The sequence below is a fragment of the Canis lupus genome, chromosome 11, assembly GCF_048164855.1.
Source record: "Canis lupus baileyi chromosome 11, mCanLup2.hap1, whole genome shotgun sequence".
In the NCBI taxonomy this organism is placed as follows: domain Eukaryota; kingdom Metazoa; phylum Chordata; class Mammalia; order Carnivora; family Canidae; genus Canis; species Canis lupus.
The window spans coordinates 59915069-59930709 of NC_132848.1; the positions used below are offsets into that span (position 1 = coordinate 59915069).

The 15641-nt window shown below is 39.3% G+C and overlaps 1 protein-coding gene and 1 long non-coding RNA gene across 10 annotated transcripts in view; one reads left to right on the top strand and one right to left on the bottom strand.

Annotated features, from left to right (window-relative positions):
* Positions 1 to 15641, top strand: part of CCDC85A (coiled-coil domain containing 85A) — a 194016-nt gene that overhangs the window by 142902 nt on the left and 35473 nt on the right. For 5 of the 9 annotated variants that reach the window (XM_072768435.1, XM_072768429.1, XM_072768431.1 and 2 more), the window contains exon 3: positions 13259 to 13335. The exons of the other annotated variants lie outside the window; for them this stretch is intronic. In XM_072768435.1, the coding sequence (XP_072624536.1) occupies positions 13259 to 13335 (77 nt within the window). The remainder of the gene's footprint in view (positions 1 to 13258; positions 13336 to 15641) is intronic. 9 annotated transcript variants of the gene reach the window in all.
* LOC140600270 (uncharacterized) overlaps positions 1 to 15641 on the bottom strand; it is a 35426-nt gene that overhangs the window by 5386 nt on the left and 14399 nt on the right. Inside the window, exons 3-5 of the long non-coding RNA XR_012003489.1 lie at positions 10114 to 10190; positions 7259 to 9388; positions 2485 to 3250 (exon numbers count right to left, since the gene is read on the bottom strand). This is a non-coding gene — a long non-coding RNA (uncharacterized lncRNA). The remainder of the gene's footprint in view (positions 1 to 2484; positions 3251 to 7258; positions 9389 to 10113; positions 10191 to 15641) is intronic.

The window sequence follows — 15641 nt, forward strand, 5'->3', positions numbered from 1 at the left end:
GCTGAGCCATACACAGAGTGGAGAGGGATGTATTTATAAGCAATTCTTTTAGCAGGCCCTCTGCTTTACTGCATCGTTTTAAGTTCTTGCATAACTTAGCTTATTCTCAGGGAGAAAATAGACTTATAATTCTCTTTATACGGTGATGGTGCCCCCATAACTGTGTATTCCTAGAGGAGCCAGGATAGAATAATGTTAATTATTAATTAAAGGTATACATAAGTAGGAATACCTCTTTGACCAGGCTTCCTCCACCCAGCAGGCCCTGAGATATCTTATTACAATGAAATTCTCCCATGTGTATAAAAACATTATTATTTTTAATTAAAGTGCCCACTCAACCTATTTGGGACCAAGTAGACACCACCACCACCCCTTTTTAAGAGGATCCAGGGGAGATTCAGGAAAGAAGCTACTTTGAAAACAAAAATTAGGCATTTACAAGGCAAGAGAAACTGCCCTTTGCCTTTGCCATCATTTTCTTGCAAGACTGAAGATTTCTAAGATTTGGGTTGTAAGAAGTGTGTGAGCATTTCCAAAGATTGCATTTTGAATGGCATCTACATTTATTAAGTGCACCGATTACCTGGCAGATCCAGGCACTTAGCTTGGGATGGTTTGGTGTTTTTGATGACTATGAAACTTACTGTCTCCACTTTGGCTGACTCTTGTTTACTTGAAGGCATCACCATATAAATCAAAGAGGTGATGCACTGATTTACATCTTAGGGGAAAAATACAGTTTTCATTCTGTCAATAAGTGCATCAATTGAGTGATGATGTAGTGCTCAATTATGATGATAAGAGAATTTAAATCAGACTCTGCTGGTGCTGGTCAAATTCTTTGATAATTGCTTTATTTAACCTTCATTCTATCTACAGGACCTATGTCCTCCAGCAAAGAGGAGTATTCACAGTGCCACAGATGGTGGACTTCGTTGGGGCAGATCTCAGGTTGAAGTCCAGAGTTGCACTCACTAGCTGTGTGACTTTGAGGAGTTACTCAACATCTTTAAGCCTTTAATCTCTAAGATGGGGATAATAACACCTCCTTTATAGTTTTGCAGTGAGGATTGAATGCATTAATGCATGTGAAAAATGCATATGCCTTTTTAGCAAAGTGTTTGATGCATGATAAATCAAGTTAAAGTTATTAGCCATTATTTGTGTCATCTGATTTACTTGCTGAACCAAATTGCTTGGTCTGTTGTTGCCTAGCAACTGTTTAGTGAAGACAAAATGATTGAATACTTGTGAATCAAGAAGAGCCCAACTGAACTTTGAGGTCAGTAGGAATTTTCCCTCCTCTTCCCTACTTTACTATTGCAAAGTGTCTCTAAAATCAAAGGACATGAAAAACAGGATGCCCTGTATTGGCTGTATTTTATAGGACTTTTGAGAGATATTCCCTGTATCAATTTTACTAATGACAGAAAAAAAAACTGTTATCTTAGGTTTAGTTAGAAAACCATCATTTTATTTAGATTAAGTAGTACTTTTATAGTTTTTTGAGTCCTTGCTTTAGCAAATATTCAGTACTTTGTTCTCATCAGTGGCATCAGCTAATATTTCTTTATACTAAGATGGTTTTTTCTTAACCTGATGATTTTCCTTACTGGAAAGAGTTTTTAAGTGTACAAAGTTAGGATTGAAATCTGTAAGGAGGTATTCTTAAAGGATAGTATTTGAAAATGTAAACAAGCCTCAGAGAAGCATGCTATCACATGGGTGTGCTTTCTCTCATTTCTCAGAGCATGACATGGTCTTAAATATTCTCTGCTTCCCCAAGGTCTCATACGTGATAGATACTCCATAAATTTTTGTTTAACAAATAAATGAAACAACAGAAATATACATCTTTTGGAAATCCTATCTTGGCTGCCTTTAGTGGTTAAACCACTGGTAAGGATTATTGTAAAATGCCTAATAATTGTTACCCAGGAATTGTGGGTCTTAAAGAGATCATCTGCTGCAATATTCGTGTTTGATGAGGGAAAATTAAAGTCCACAAAACTAGTACTGCTAGCCACTATGCTTTACCTCCCTCCTTCGAAAATTAGTGTGGGAGGGCAAGGGGTCTCCGATGGTAGAGAATGAGGGAGATGTGCTAAATGGAGCAGCAGGAGATCTACAAGAAAGTAGGAGGATTGGACTTAGGAATGAAACAGAAGTGAGAATGAAAATGGATAAAGAGGTCTCATTAGAGGATTCCCACGTGGAAGTCATACAGATCCAGACTCTGTCTACCAGGGAGGCTGGGTAGTAGTCAGCTTTCTGAGGCTCAGGGCTGGGGAGAGGGGAGATTTTGGAGGGGTGTCTGCCCTGGGGACTCTGCTTCCTCCCGCAGCCTTCTGTACTCAGTACTGTCTCTGCTCCTTAGGTTTCCTTTCCATAACAGCTCTCTGCTCTTCCCTTTCACGGTTAAACCAAAACCCCAAGTCTCTTGTCTGAGCTCCAGATTTGTGTATCCCCTCCATGTCTTACCTGTAGAAATGTTAAGCCTAATGTGAACAAAGTAGATTTCTTGATTTCAGACTCCATCGTGCTCCTTCTCCAAAGCCAACTCATGATTGCCACCACCACCCCGATTCATGGCAGAACCGTAGCCATATCTTTGATTCCTTTTCTTCCCCCATAATTGATCACCTCTACTCTATGCATGTGCTGTGTGGCTGCCTCCTCTAGGAGATGCAATGAATGAGGCCAGTGCTCTCTGCACCACTGCTATGGCTCATTTGCAACCCACGGTCCTCTCCCTGCACACTAGAGGCCCCCTCAGCCATCACTCCATTTGTGCTCTTCTCTTCTCCACAGAGCAGCCAGGAAGATCACTTGAAAGTAAATCAATTGTGTCACATCATAGTGGCAAAGCCTCCTTCCATCATGGCTCCTCACTGCAAACAGTACAAAAACCCAAGCTCCTTGCATTGGGCCACTGATACATTGTGCACCTGGTCTCCTTCCTGCTCCAGTGTGATCTTTTCTCTCTTCTCTTCACCTCACCTTGGCCACTCAGGCCTTCTTTTTGTTCTTGGAGGGTGCCTCTGGCTCATTTCCACTTTGGAAACTTTCCATTTCAGATTTCAACTTGGATGCCTCCGATGTTCTCAGGTGGTCCAGGTCTAAGCTAAGTGGTGGAGGGTATCTGGGAGAGCACTGTAGCTATTCATGTCTGTGTACGCATGTCAGCCTTCCATATAGAATGTTCCTTAAGCAGAGGAGCCCTTTTGGTTTTGTTTTCGGTGAAAGTCTATAGCACAGGAAAGAGTGTTTAGCGCAGAGCTGGTACTCAAATACACGTTAACCGCCTGAGATTACAGAGTGCTTTTTGATAAATATGCCAAAATAGCTAACATACAAAAAACTTCTCCAAAGTATTTGATCTTTCTAATTTTATCTTCATTAACTATCCATTATCTAACTTGATCCATTATTTATCTGCATCACTTTGTATGTGCACAGATAATGCTAAGACATTGTGGAAACAGTTTTTCTCATGTGAGGGAACTATTTCCTACCTGTTATACTGTCTTTGTTTTGCCAACTGTCATAGCCGGGGCAGAGAGCATATATAGGCTCAATTGAGCACAGTTTTTATGAATTCCCCAATGATGGAATCCAAATTAATGATGCTTTGCTGTAAATTTTGATAAAAAAATAATTTTATTTCACTGACAAGTATGACAGTAGAAACAACTGTAGGTTGGCTTTAAAAAATATCTAAATATAAAAAATCTAAAAATACATAAAAAGTCAACATAATTACCTGAAGAGGGTAACATTTTGATGGGTTTTACTGTCCCTTGAAAATTTGTTTTTTTTTACAGATGTACTTCCTTATGCATTCATTGACAATACTGACAAGATATGCTTACAGGGGGGCTACCCACATTGAAGAAAATTGTTATGTTTATTAAAATGACATCAGTTTTCATTCTCTGGCCTTGGGAAAAGGCAGTTATTTTCTCTGGGAAATGACAAGGACAGCAGCAATGTAACAGTGGAAAGTAAGATGCATTTGAACCCTGAGTAGCTGTGAAAATGGTACTCATGCTAAACAGCTCTTTGGAGTTTGAAATATTTTCCATATACTCCCCCCCCCCGTCCTTTTGCCAGTTTATTGCTATTTACCTCGTACCTCCTTTGTGGGGCTGATGTTTTCAAAGGGAGTAGTAAAAGTGAAGGCAATTTTAGGGCACAAAAAAATTCCTCTGAACCAGACTTCAATTTAGATTGCATGTTGTTGTGTGTTTTCTAGAAATTCTGGGAATCTGGCTGTATTTGGAGTTAATTGCTTCAGACTATCCGAGGAGCACAAACTTTGAGTAGCAGCCAGAGTGCTTGGGAACCAGGGTGATGGGATATTAATTCATTCTTTCCTTCCATGATAAGTTATTGAACCCCTTATAGCACACAGCTCTGTGCTGGTCAAAAGGCAGCTCAGAAAAGAACTGGAAGGCAGGACCTTGCCACACTGAGCCTCCAGCTTATATATAGAGAGAAATGGAAGCTGAAACCATCACGTGTCCGTTACCAAGGAATAGGCCAGCTGGATGACCGCAGATTCACAACAAGTGCCATTTTCTCCCACTTTAAAAGCACTTTCATTTGGGAAGAGGAGAGACCAGGACAAATTTAGGGTGACTATTTTCTGGCACAAAAGTTAGGATCACTTTTTTTTTTCTGACTTCTAAATTGACTTACATGCAAATTGTCAGGTTTCAATATCCATTTAACTCTTTACTCTTTTATAGAAAATAAATGAAACAAAATCTGGACTGTTTCAAAAACTAGAGCACTTGTGGGGCACCAGGAGAAGAGCACTCATGATTTCTGTCCAACGCACTCTTGGAAAGAGATGCAGTATGTTCAGCCTTCATTCTAATTGCAATAAACAGGACAGCACATTGCTCTGTTTCTTTTAACTGTGGAATGACAGGTTTTTCCCTTCTCGAAGAAACATAACCTGTTTTGATATGGACCGCTGCCCACCGCCCTCGTCCAGCTGCTCTCTGACAGCTCCAAGCCCCTCAGGCTCAGCTGACACCTGCCGGTACCCCACAACTGTGTGTGCTCCTGCACCCTCAAAACTCCCCTCACTGGCCATGCTAACCAGAAAGCAGCCTTACTAACTGAAGAGGATTTCCAGCTGAAGGACATTTATACTATAAGATATTAATGATAGAAATGGTCCATTTTTGTATACCCCTATAGCTGTTCTTTTTCTCTGCTACTCTCTCTCTCTCTCTCTCCTTTTCTTTCCTTCTTTCCCACTCTTTCCTGTTCTCTCTTCCTCCCCAACACACACACACAGATTTTTTTTTTTTTTAACTGCCTGGTGAGAGCACATTTCAGATTTTCTTACTGAAGTTACCCACCAGTGACCTGATCTGGCATAATTTGAGAATCTCTGCGAAGTTTCTATCCCAAGTTTAGTGTTCTGTAGTAGATTTCTCAAATGGCACAGCACAATTTATATGAAGCTCCATTTAAATACAAATCCTGCCTTGCCTGGAATGATTGAAAAGTATAGACCTGTGCTATAAAATAATCCCCTTTCAGGGCACTGCCTGCATCGGTTGACACATTCAATACATTTTAATTGTACCAGACACTATTCTAGGCACTTGGGGGGCATCACTCAGCACAAAGGGTCCCTGCCTGTGGAATTGACATTTTGAGGGGGAGAGATGGGACTTCTTTCTGTGCACAGGTTTATATATACGATAGAAGGTGATGAAGTGTCTTGAGAAAAGTAAGTACAACAGACATGAAGCTCAGGAATGGGTAGAGGTGGGGGTGGGCGGTGGGATTAAAGGAGGTGGACTCAGTGAGTCGCATTGAGAAGCTGTGATCTGGACAAAGACTTGGGGAAAGTGAGAAAGTCAGCCGAGCAGCTATCTGGGGGAGGGCTTTCCAGAAAGCTGGGACACAATAAAGGAGGAGCATGCCTGAGGTGTTCAGGACAGAAAGGAAGCTGTGTGGCTGGAGCACAGGGTATGGTGGCATGAAGTGAGACAGCTATCTGGTGGCCAGGTCATGTGGGGCCCTGCTGGACTTTGTTTTTTTTTAATTTTGTTTCAATTTAATTAATTAGCATAGAATGTCTTATTAGTGTCAGAGGTAGAGGTCAGTGATTCATCAGTCTTATATAATACCCAGTGCTCATTATGTCACGTGCCCCCCCTTAATGTCTATCACCCAGTTACCCCAACCCCTCACTCCCCTCCCCGCCAGCAACCTTCAGGTTTTTTCCTATGATTAAGAGTCTCCTATGGTTTGTCTCTCTCTCTGGATTCATCTTGTTTTGTTTTTTCCTCTCTTCCCCTATGATCCTCCGTTTTGTTTCTTAAATTCCACATATGAATGAGATCATATGATAATAGTCTTTCTCTTATTCTGACTATTTGCTTAGCATAATATCCTCTAGTTCCATCCATGTCGTTGGAAATGGCAAGATTTCATTTTATGGATGGCTGAGTCATATTCCATTGCGTATATACACATTGTCTTTATCCATTCATCTGTTGATGGACATCTGGGCTCCTTCCTTAGTGGGGCTATTGTGGACATTGCTGCTGTAAACATCGGGGGGCAGGTGCCCCTTCAGATCACTACATTTGTATCTTTGCTGGACTTTTAAAGGATTTTGGCTTTTATGAGGAACAAAATGGGGAGTTACTGCAGAGTTTTGAGTGGGGAAAGAACTGAAGAGACTTAGCATTTTAGAAAGAAAACCCTGGCTACTATGGATTGAAACATAATTTGAATGAAAATGGACCTGGGAGAGGACTGGGGTGTGTAAGAGAGCAGAACCAAACACAGTGCGCACGTTTTTGTCACAAGGGAAGCCTGTTGGTCAAAAGGTTTAAATCTAGTCCTAAGGGATAAAAGTCAAAAACAGGACAACGTTTTAAAAACTTAGGCAGTGGAAGAAGGTGACAAGACAGATCCTTCTCTGTGGCTGTCACTTCCCTCTTCACAACTGGATTCCAGAATGCAGGGTTTCCCAGCCTGAGCCTGTGCACTCCCCTTATGTCATGCCTAGAACTCTCTTCTCCCAGGTCTTTACATAGTTGGCTTGTTTCTGGACCTTAGCCTCAGGCCATGCTCCCTAATGTAGGTGTACTTCCCCAAGTCTTGCTACGGCAGTACCCTGTGTTATCCTCATTGCACAACACATCGTATTTGGTTTTCACTGCTCGTCTTCCCCCCACACTCCCCGGAATGCAAACTCCATGAACTCACAGACTCTTACCACTTTTGTGTGCTCCTGTATCCCCGATATCTAGGACAGCATCTGGCACACAGCAGGACACTCTCTGTTGCGTGAAGAAGTCTTCATATTAAAATAAATCAGCAAGTCCATATTAAACCCCTGCAGGGAACGCCACCAGTCACTGTGTGAAGTTTAAGGAATATTTTCATGTAGCATATTTGGGCACAAAGTGTGAAAACAGAAAAAAATCACATATAAGAAAGTAGATAAAGAGAAATCGTAAGGCACTGAATACATGATTTATTAGCAAGTGAGTTGAGAAGAAGTAAAATTAAGAGATTCATGGAATTGGAAATATTTAAAAATTTAGGATTACTGAACTTCAAACAGCCCAAAAACATACACAGGTAGAAATCTCTGTGGCATCTTATTGAGCTTTCTCCAAACACCTCCAATAATATAAAGGCTGCTATCATACAAAGCAGTATATTCCAGTCTCGGGATATTCTAATCATTAGAAAGCTACTTTACATTACCATGCATAGAAGAATAAGGAGTGTTGCACTAGGCAGGATGGAGTGAGTATTTGGCCAAGGGAAGGTGTTGGAGAGACCTAGGGGAACATCAGGCCAGTGAATAACCAGTGAGCAGGGTTCTACATGGGAGAAACAGGATGGAAAATATTTCCTATCTCTTTTGGGTTGGCACAGAGGGAAGTGTCTGAGAAGAGTAAAATTAGCCCCACAGATAATGGACTGGAGCAAGACCTGACATCATTTTTTATTTATTTAGGGCAAACTTTCCATTTTGAAAAACAAAAATCCTATTTCTGCCCATGGTAAGGCAGTTGGAGGCAAATATCCAGACAAATCTGAAAATGCTGATTCCAACAAGATTTTTTTTTTTTTAATAAGAAAGGCATCAAATTCTAGTGAGAAATGTAATCACTTATATTTCTGGAGCTAATATGAATTCTAAGTAGGAGGCTGACCTTTGCTTGCCTGAGGAAGAAAGAGAAACACTAGTAGAACAGTAATCATTTTTTTAAAATGTAGTCTGAAGTAATTTCTTTTTTTTTTTTTTGAAGTAATTTCTTTAAGAATGTGCAAAAGCCTGTGGACAGTGAGATTAATTTGGAACTATTCCAAGCAGTTCCTTTAGAAGTTGGGGTTTATCAAAGGGATTGCCTCCAGATTTAAATCACATGGTCATTGGCCTCTCTCTGGCTAAGGGGGTTAACTCTGAGAGAGCCACCAAAAAGCTACCATCTATAAAAACCATGGTCGCAAAAGTCTTCCAAGTGATTTTCTTCCTTTATGTCCTTCCAAATGCTATATAATTTGTCTTTGAATGGACCACTACTAGATTTTATTTTCTGCCCTGAAATTTTGAAGACCCAATGGTACTTCATCTAATCAAAACCACTCAGAAGTTTGACAGACCTCAGATAGTAGTAACTACCAACAGTAAACATTTTATGTACAATAATTAGAGTAATTCGTGGGTGATTTCAAGGATGGGTGTTCCCCTCAGGAGGGAAGTGCTACTTTAGAAAGTAGGGGGAAGAGAGAGGGCTTAACATTTTGAGCAGAGTATTTTCAAACTAGCAGAGAAAAAGTCCAGCTACTTTATATGATTGAAAGCATTTCAGGTAAAACGAAGTGAAGTCAAGTCCCAGATATTGTCCAAGGAAAATATCAAGTTATTTTAAATAAAAATCCACCTAAATCTCTAAAATCAGCAAGAAGAAGGGTGAATTTGGAATTTATCTATGTGAGAAGTGTGATATCATTTAATAATTCAAAGACCCAAGATGGCAATCACCGTGATGCCCCAGCAATGAAACAAACCTTCTGAATATATTTAACCTCCCGTGTTGGCGGCCAAGTTTATTACACTATGGGGTTATCCTGTCATCTCCGTAATGAGTTAGGGTTCAAGGATAGGTTGAACTAAGAAACCTCTAAGGTACATTCCAGTTCTAAAATTGGAGCCATTTAGGGCTGCCCGGGTGGCTCAGCGGTTTAGCACCACCTTCAGCCCAGGGCGTGATCCTGGAGACCCGGGATCGAGTCCCACGTCGGGCTCCCTGCATGGAACCTGCTTCTCCACATGGGTATTGTTTGCTTCACTTTGCCTTTTTACTATGTAGATGTCCTCGATCCTAGACTGGAAAGAGAAAATACATATTGGGAATGTTAAAAGCAAATCACCCACCATCTGCATAACTGGGTTTTGATGTTAGCTTTTCATATCCTGGATTATGGGAAGCGACTTGGCCTTTCCTCCTTCTCCCCAGTATGTCCCTTTCTCCTCCTTCCCGTGTCTCCCATTCCTCTTCCCCGTTCCACTCAGGATCATTCTTGGCATCTGGTCCTTGTCCATCCTGTGACTACACTTACATCTCTCTGGCCTGTCAAACTTCTGTTGATCTGAGAAGCTCAGTTTCTCTTTACTAAGAACTGCAGCCAGTACTGTTCTCTTTCTGTGCTCACATGGCACATGATTTCCCACTGAATCTCACATTCCCTTGCCTTTTCCTTCTTCCCTCCCCACGACAGGCTATCTCCTTCTGAAAGATGGAGTCCTCCTGAATACGTTGTGGATCTGGGTAGAGTGTCACATAGTGCTTGGCTGCCTGTCCGGAGCCTCATTCTCAGTTCTGAAAGCCAGATGACTTCTGCAATCTAAGCTTTAGCTGTCAGTCACTGGTGGAAGACGGGACAATCCCTTCAAATTATAGGATATCCACTTTCAGGGCTGCATGCATACATGTGTACAGGTATCACTTAATAATAAAAAAAGAACACCATAAGCACAGCATACCATAGAGAGTTCTGGAATCTCTCTATGTTGTCACCTGAAACTAGTACAACACTCTACTTCAGCTATACCTTGGTTAAGAAGAAAGGAATGCCAGTGTTTGCCAGATACTTCTCTTTGGTCAGTGCACACCCGTGGTCCTCATTCCCTGCATGTAATGGAAAACCAGCTTATTTTATAGATGACAGCACTTTGGAAGTTCCTTGAATGAGGAAGACAAGGGAAGCAGCAGCTGGGGAAGGGGTTGTGCCAATGTGGCCAGTAGGTTGTAGCATAAAAGAGGGGCTCCTTTTCTTTCTCACAAGAAATTACTCCAGTATTTTATTCAATGTTCAGCCATGACTGGGATGTACATTGTGATGGATTTCCAAAGCATGGAGTTTCTTACACTTTATCCTATTACATCTTATTTTAAAATGGTTACGTCTTTTCTCTCCCATTATTTTAACTATGTACTTGTAGTCAGGCTTGGCTCGCCTGTGGAGCAGTAAAAGAAAGTCACAAAGAAATCTCTCAATCCTAAAGCTTAACAAAACGTTTCTTGTTCTTTGACCTCACAGTGGAGGGATTGGGGAGTTTCTTGAGTGGCTTTTTGTCTATACTTGAGGACCAGTGATGTTTCAGAAAAATGTTTGCCTACTCCACTCCCATTAAGGAATTATATAATCAGGTTCTTGATGAATAAAAGAACTAACAGCGGGAATTCTCTTATTTATGCACGTGCATCAGCTCTTCTTCCGTTCCCCCCATCCTGCCCCCATCCCCTGAGGAGTTTTCTCATCATGGTATCTGTTCACTGTTAAGTAGTAATTGCAGCAGAGGCAGCCAGGAGCAACAGGGCTTTCTGGAACACAGAATGTGGGGGTGTAATCCTAAAGCAGAATTTGTGTTCTGTGAGATGAGAGTCTTGTAGTCACTGGCCTTCTCTTCATCCCAACCCTACAATAGAGCCTGACACAAACCAATGACACAGTCGATAGGTGCTGAGTGAATGAATTCAAAACTCTCCCTAGCTTTTGCCTTTATCTTATAAAGCTAATCTTTAACAATTATTTTATCAGTCTAAAAGGGCTACCTACCTATCTTCTCCTGCCCCTGCCCCTATATGCAGTGAATGCTTGGAAACAAAGATGTGGACTTCATTGATTTTTTAACTTGACATTAGAAATTGGACTTACGGAATGTTTTCCAAAATCAGGAATTTACCCTCTTTTTTTTTTTTTTTTTTTGAACTGACATGCTAGAACTTTCTTAACATAGGGAGAGGCTTAGTGAAACCATCCAATATGTAAACTGCAAAAAATTTTAAAAAGAGAAGTAGATTAAAGTGATAGAAGATAGTTACCGAATTAAAATCCATTCAGTGGCATTTCCAAATGTCACCTGAATGACTGTGTATAAAGAGACTTTGAGCTGCTTTAAGTATCATGGCTTTGGGGATGGTGCAGTCTAGGGACAATAAAGATAAGGTATAAATTATGAACAAGGGAGAAAAAAATTATACTTGTTTATGGCTTAAGTAGAACATTTCTGAGCAACTTTTCACTTGGATGGCCCTTATCAAATGATCGTTTTTCTAAAGTAGAGAGTGGGGCTTGCAAAACTGCATAAATCAGGCAATTTGCATTCATGTTTTGATGATCCGCAAATCACTTATTCATTTGTGGGAGTAAAGCAGATTCATGAAATCAATATGTTTGTTATTCATTTATGCCTCTTTTTTTGGTCATAAAGCAAACTCTTAACATTTCATTGAGCTAAAAAATGAGAGCATATTTTTAGAAAGTGTCTTCAGTTTCCTTTACCTTGTGTTTATGTCTTATGTGAGGGATGCCCAAAACCAAGACTCGCCTATTGGTGTGAGATTCGTGGGTGGTTATATTAACATCAGTGATAGGGACTTTTTGCAAATGTTTGTGAAAACAGACATGCTGTAAACCTGTCTGGAATGAGCTTAATTGTTACATTTGCAAATTAAGGACCAAAATTTCTTGTGTATTTTAAGAAAATAAAATGCTATCTTACTGCTTTGAAGGTCACAAAAACAGAATTGAGTTCATATAACCAATTTCCATACAGAAATTATAGTTTCCATGATGAATTTCAGATCAAGGCATTAATTTACATCAATATTCTTTCTAACTTTAAATTGTTGGGGTCTCCAAATATTTACCATTTAAATGCACTACCATCTTGGTCTTGCTCCTTGCTCTTTTATGTTTCCAAGGCTGAAGAACATGCACTAAGGTTTAATAGTAGCTATGCTGCTCTAATATTAACTATGGAAACCTGCTGGAGGAATTTTATTGTCATGTACATTTTACTCTACCTGAAATATGTGTGTTCTTGGGTAATGAATCAATGGCAGCTATGTTGCTATATGATGCACTTGAATATTTTTGCTTTAAGAAGAGTTCCTGTCAGATTGTTCCTCAAAGTGAAACTCCTCTTTCCTTCACCTGTGAATCATTCCCTGATGTAAAGCTGTAAACTGTAGAGTTCACATGGAACAGACCCTAGGTGTAATGCTGATTGTCACCAGTCAGCACACACCTGAGCTCCTGAAGAAACGAAAACAAGAATGAGTTTTAAAGTCAGCCCCTGGCTTACCTAAAGATTCTGAAAAACAGATCTGTGTCACACTCACCCAAAATCAAAGTCGATATTTAGCCTCCCCTCCACTTGGCCCTTTTGTAATGGTTCTCTGGATTATAGTCATAATATCTGGAGATTGATGAGAAGAATAAATGTTGAATTTAAGGCTTGAAGTATTTGGGGGGAAAATGAAGGGAGCTGGCTATTTGGAAATATTTTAATTTTCTATTTTTTAAATATGCCTGTGGAATTTATTTTGGTGATAATTAACATTGTAAAAAGTCTTACATGGGGACAGCTCCCTGAAAGTACAAAGTAAGTAGAAAGGGGAATAAGTGTCTTCACAACGCCTGACATTCTGAGGGCTGCATGATATACGAAAGCCTGTAACCTCACCCCTTATAAATTCTTCTAATTGTCCTTAGCATTGTACAATTGTTCAAACTGCTTGTGGTTTCAATGACTTTTGTTACTGTTTTTCTGGGGAGAATTTTTTTTTTTTTTTTAAATAACAGTCTATGTTGTCACTACCTGATTTGAATAAATCAAACCAGAAATATCCTGACAGTGCACCAAACAAGACCTGTGTGTATAATGTAAGTTCTTTCTTTTTAATTTTAGAATCAACCTTGTCCTATGTTAGGCAGCTGGAGGCAAGAGTAAGACAGCTGGAGGAAGAAAATCGCATGCTGCCCCAGGTGGGTGACTTCCAGAAGCTCATAGCTAGTCAGTGTCATTTGAGTTGTGGCATTTTATCTGGAATTTAAAGTCTCAATTACATTTTCTCCTTTAAATGATAGAAATCATTTTGTAAATAGTCATTCATCAATGTAGACTGTGATTGCTTTCCATAATGACCATCATATTATCTGGATTCTTAAGTGTGATACCAAAGGATGCAGATGTCTGAAATAAGAATGCAAAGTAATTTTGAAAGGAAGAAAACAAGAGAAAGAGGAAATGAAGAAAAGTAGAAAATACTTTGCTAGTACTACTCACTCACATATATCATGCATGTAGTTGGTGAATATAGGGAAGGGACTCTTTTTTTTTTTTTTAAACTAATTTATGAGCTAGGGAAAGCTGTAGGTAGTTTGAAGATTTCATATTTTAATTCAAATTAGTACTTCCTAAAATTCTTTGTGATATAACTGATGAACTCTTTTAGTACAACAAAGCAATGACAGTAATTGACAGTTTTACCTTGGGGCTTAATTTCTTTTCCCTGGTGAATACAAAGTGGCACTCTTTGAATGCCTCACCATATTATTGTACTTATTCCTTTGGGCTGAAATATCTTGGTGAGAATGATGTTGGTTGAGGTGGTGGTTCTCGGGGAATGTTTTGTTGAGGAGTTGAGCAAATCCCCTGGTTCTAGGTTGGTTTCCTTTACAGACATGGAGGCAGGAAAGTATTTCAATATTTTAGGAAAGGAGTTTTCTAAGCATTCAGTCACTAGTGTTTTTTTTCCACATTCTGGTGATTATTTCTATTTCCTAAGTGACCAAGGGAAAATGAACACTTAAAAAAAACAAGCAAACAGTAGTTTAAATGAAAACAGAGACTGGTTCAAATTCAAGAGAAGACATGTAAATGGTAACACTTTGAAAAGATATTTTAGGTCTTTTAAATCTCATTTTGTTTTTAAACTACTTTTGCTCATTAATGATAATTTGGGGTCTGTCAGAGAATGCCTTTCTCTTTCTTCCACTGGCCAGCCTTCTGGCTAAAAATCATGAGATTAAATGAAATGAGTCTACTTTCTCCCTTCTCAAACTACGCCTATGTTAATACTGATGTGGACAGAAGGGATTATTTGCATCATAAGACAAGACACTGCTGGTAGAGTTTTCTCTTTCCTCTTCTATACTTTCCATTTTTAAAATTTTTCTTTGTCATTTGTCCTTTTATATGGGATTCAGAGTCTGACTGTGCTGAGACCCTTCACTGAAAACACCTAACTTCTTTCCGTTCCAAGAAACCTAAAAATAGAATTAGTTTATCATGAGTGTTCTATCTGGTGATACAGGCTCTGGGGCAACTGGGAATGTAAATGAAAAGAGGAAGATAAGGAGATCTGTCTCTTAGTTTACCTCTGAGTGGAAATTGAGGTTCGTGTCAAACATTGAAATGCTAGCTTGTGCACTATGTTATTTAAAAAGAGGCACAACAAATATGAAAATGATTACAAGATTGATTTTTAAAAATCTGTAAAAGTGTTAGAGGTCTTGAAGAGAAATCAGAAGAGGCTTCAGCTATACTTGATATATCAAGTGTGTGCATATTTAAATACACAGCACTTGCATAGTCAAGAAGTAGAAGAGATTAAACAACTTTTCAGGCTCAAGTCTTAAAACATATGTTTTTTTAAATGCATTGCTGTTTTCTATCAAAGAAGGTTTTCTTTCTCGGAAAAGACTGGGAAAGATCATGTTTGACTGAATCTTAAGATGTTGTTAATGTGGGATGCACCATTATCATATGTGCCACTAAGAATGAGAAAAGATGTTGTCAATTATACCATGTCGGATTCTTGTTGATTTTAGAGATGTTAAAATGGAAAAACAATGCTTTAGAATTGAATAGCTTTTTACATGTCCAGGGCAATTTACTGAAAAGAAAAATCTATTGTTTGAAATATGCTATGGGACATATATACAAAGAATACAATAGATCTCAGTTCAAAAACAATATTTCTGTGAAATTTCTGTTATCTGAGAATGTTGCCTTCATTTATAGCTAAGATAAATATGATGGGATCACCAATTGCAAGTACTTGTATAAATACAACTGAAATGAACAGACAATAGGTCTGAGGATGGAAAGCAATAAATGAAACTCAGAGCAGTGAGAATCGTCTAAAGGGAATAGCCGTGGAAGACGAGATTTGGACCAGATGACACAAAGGCATATGTGACTTATTCTTGGATGTTACTGGTACTATTACAAATAATTACATGCTTTCCCTGCAGAGACTATTTCTGACTGCATGATGTTAGCTGAT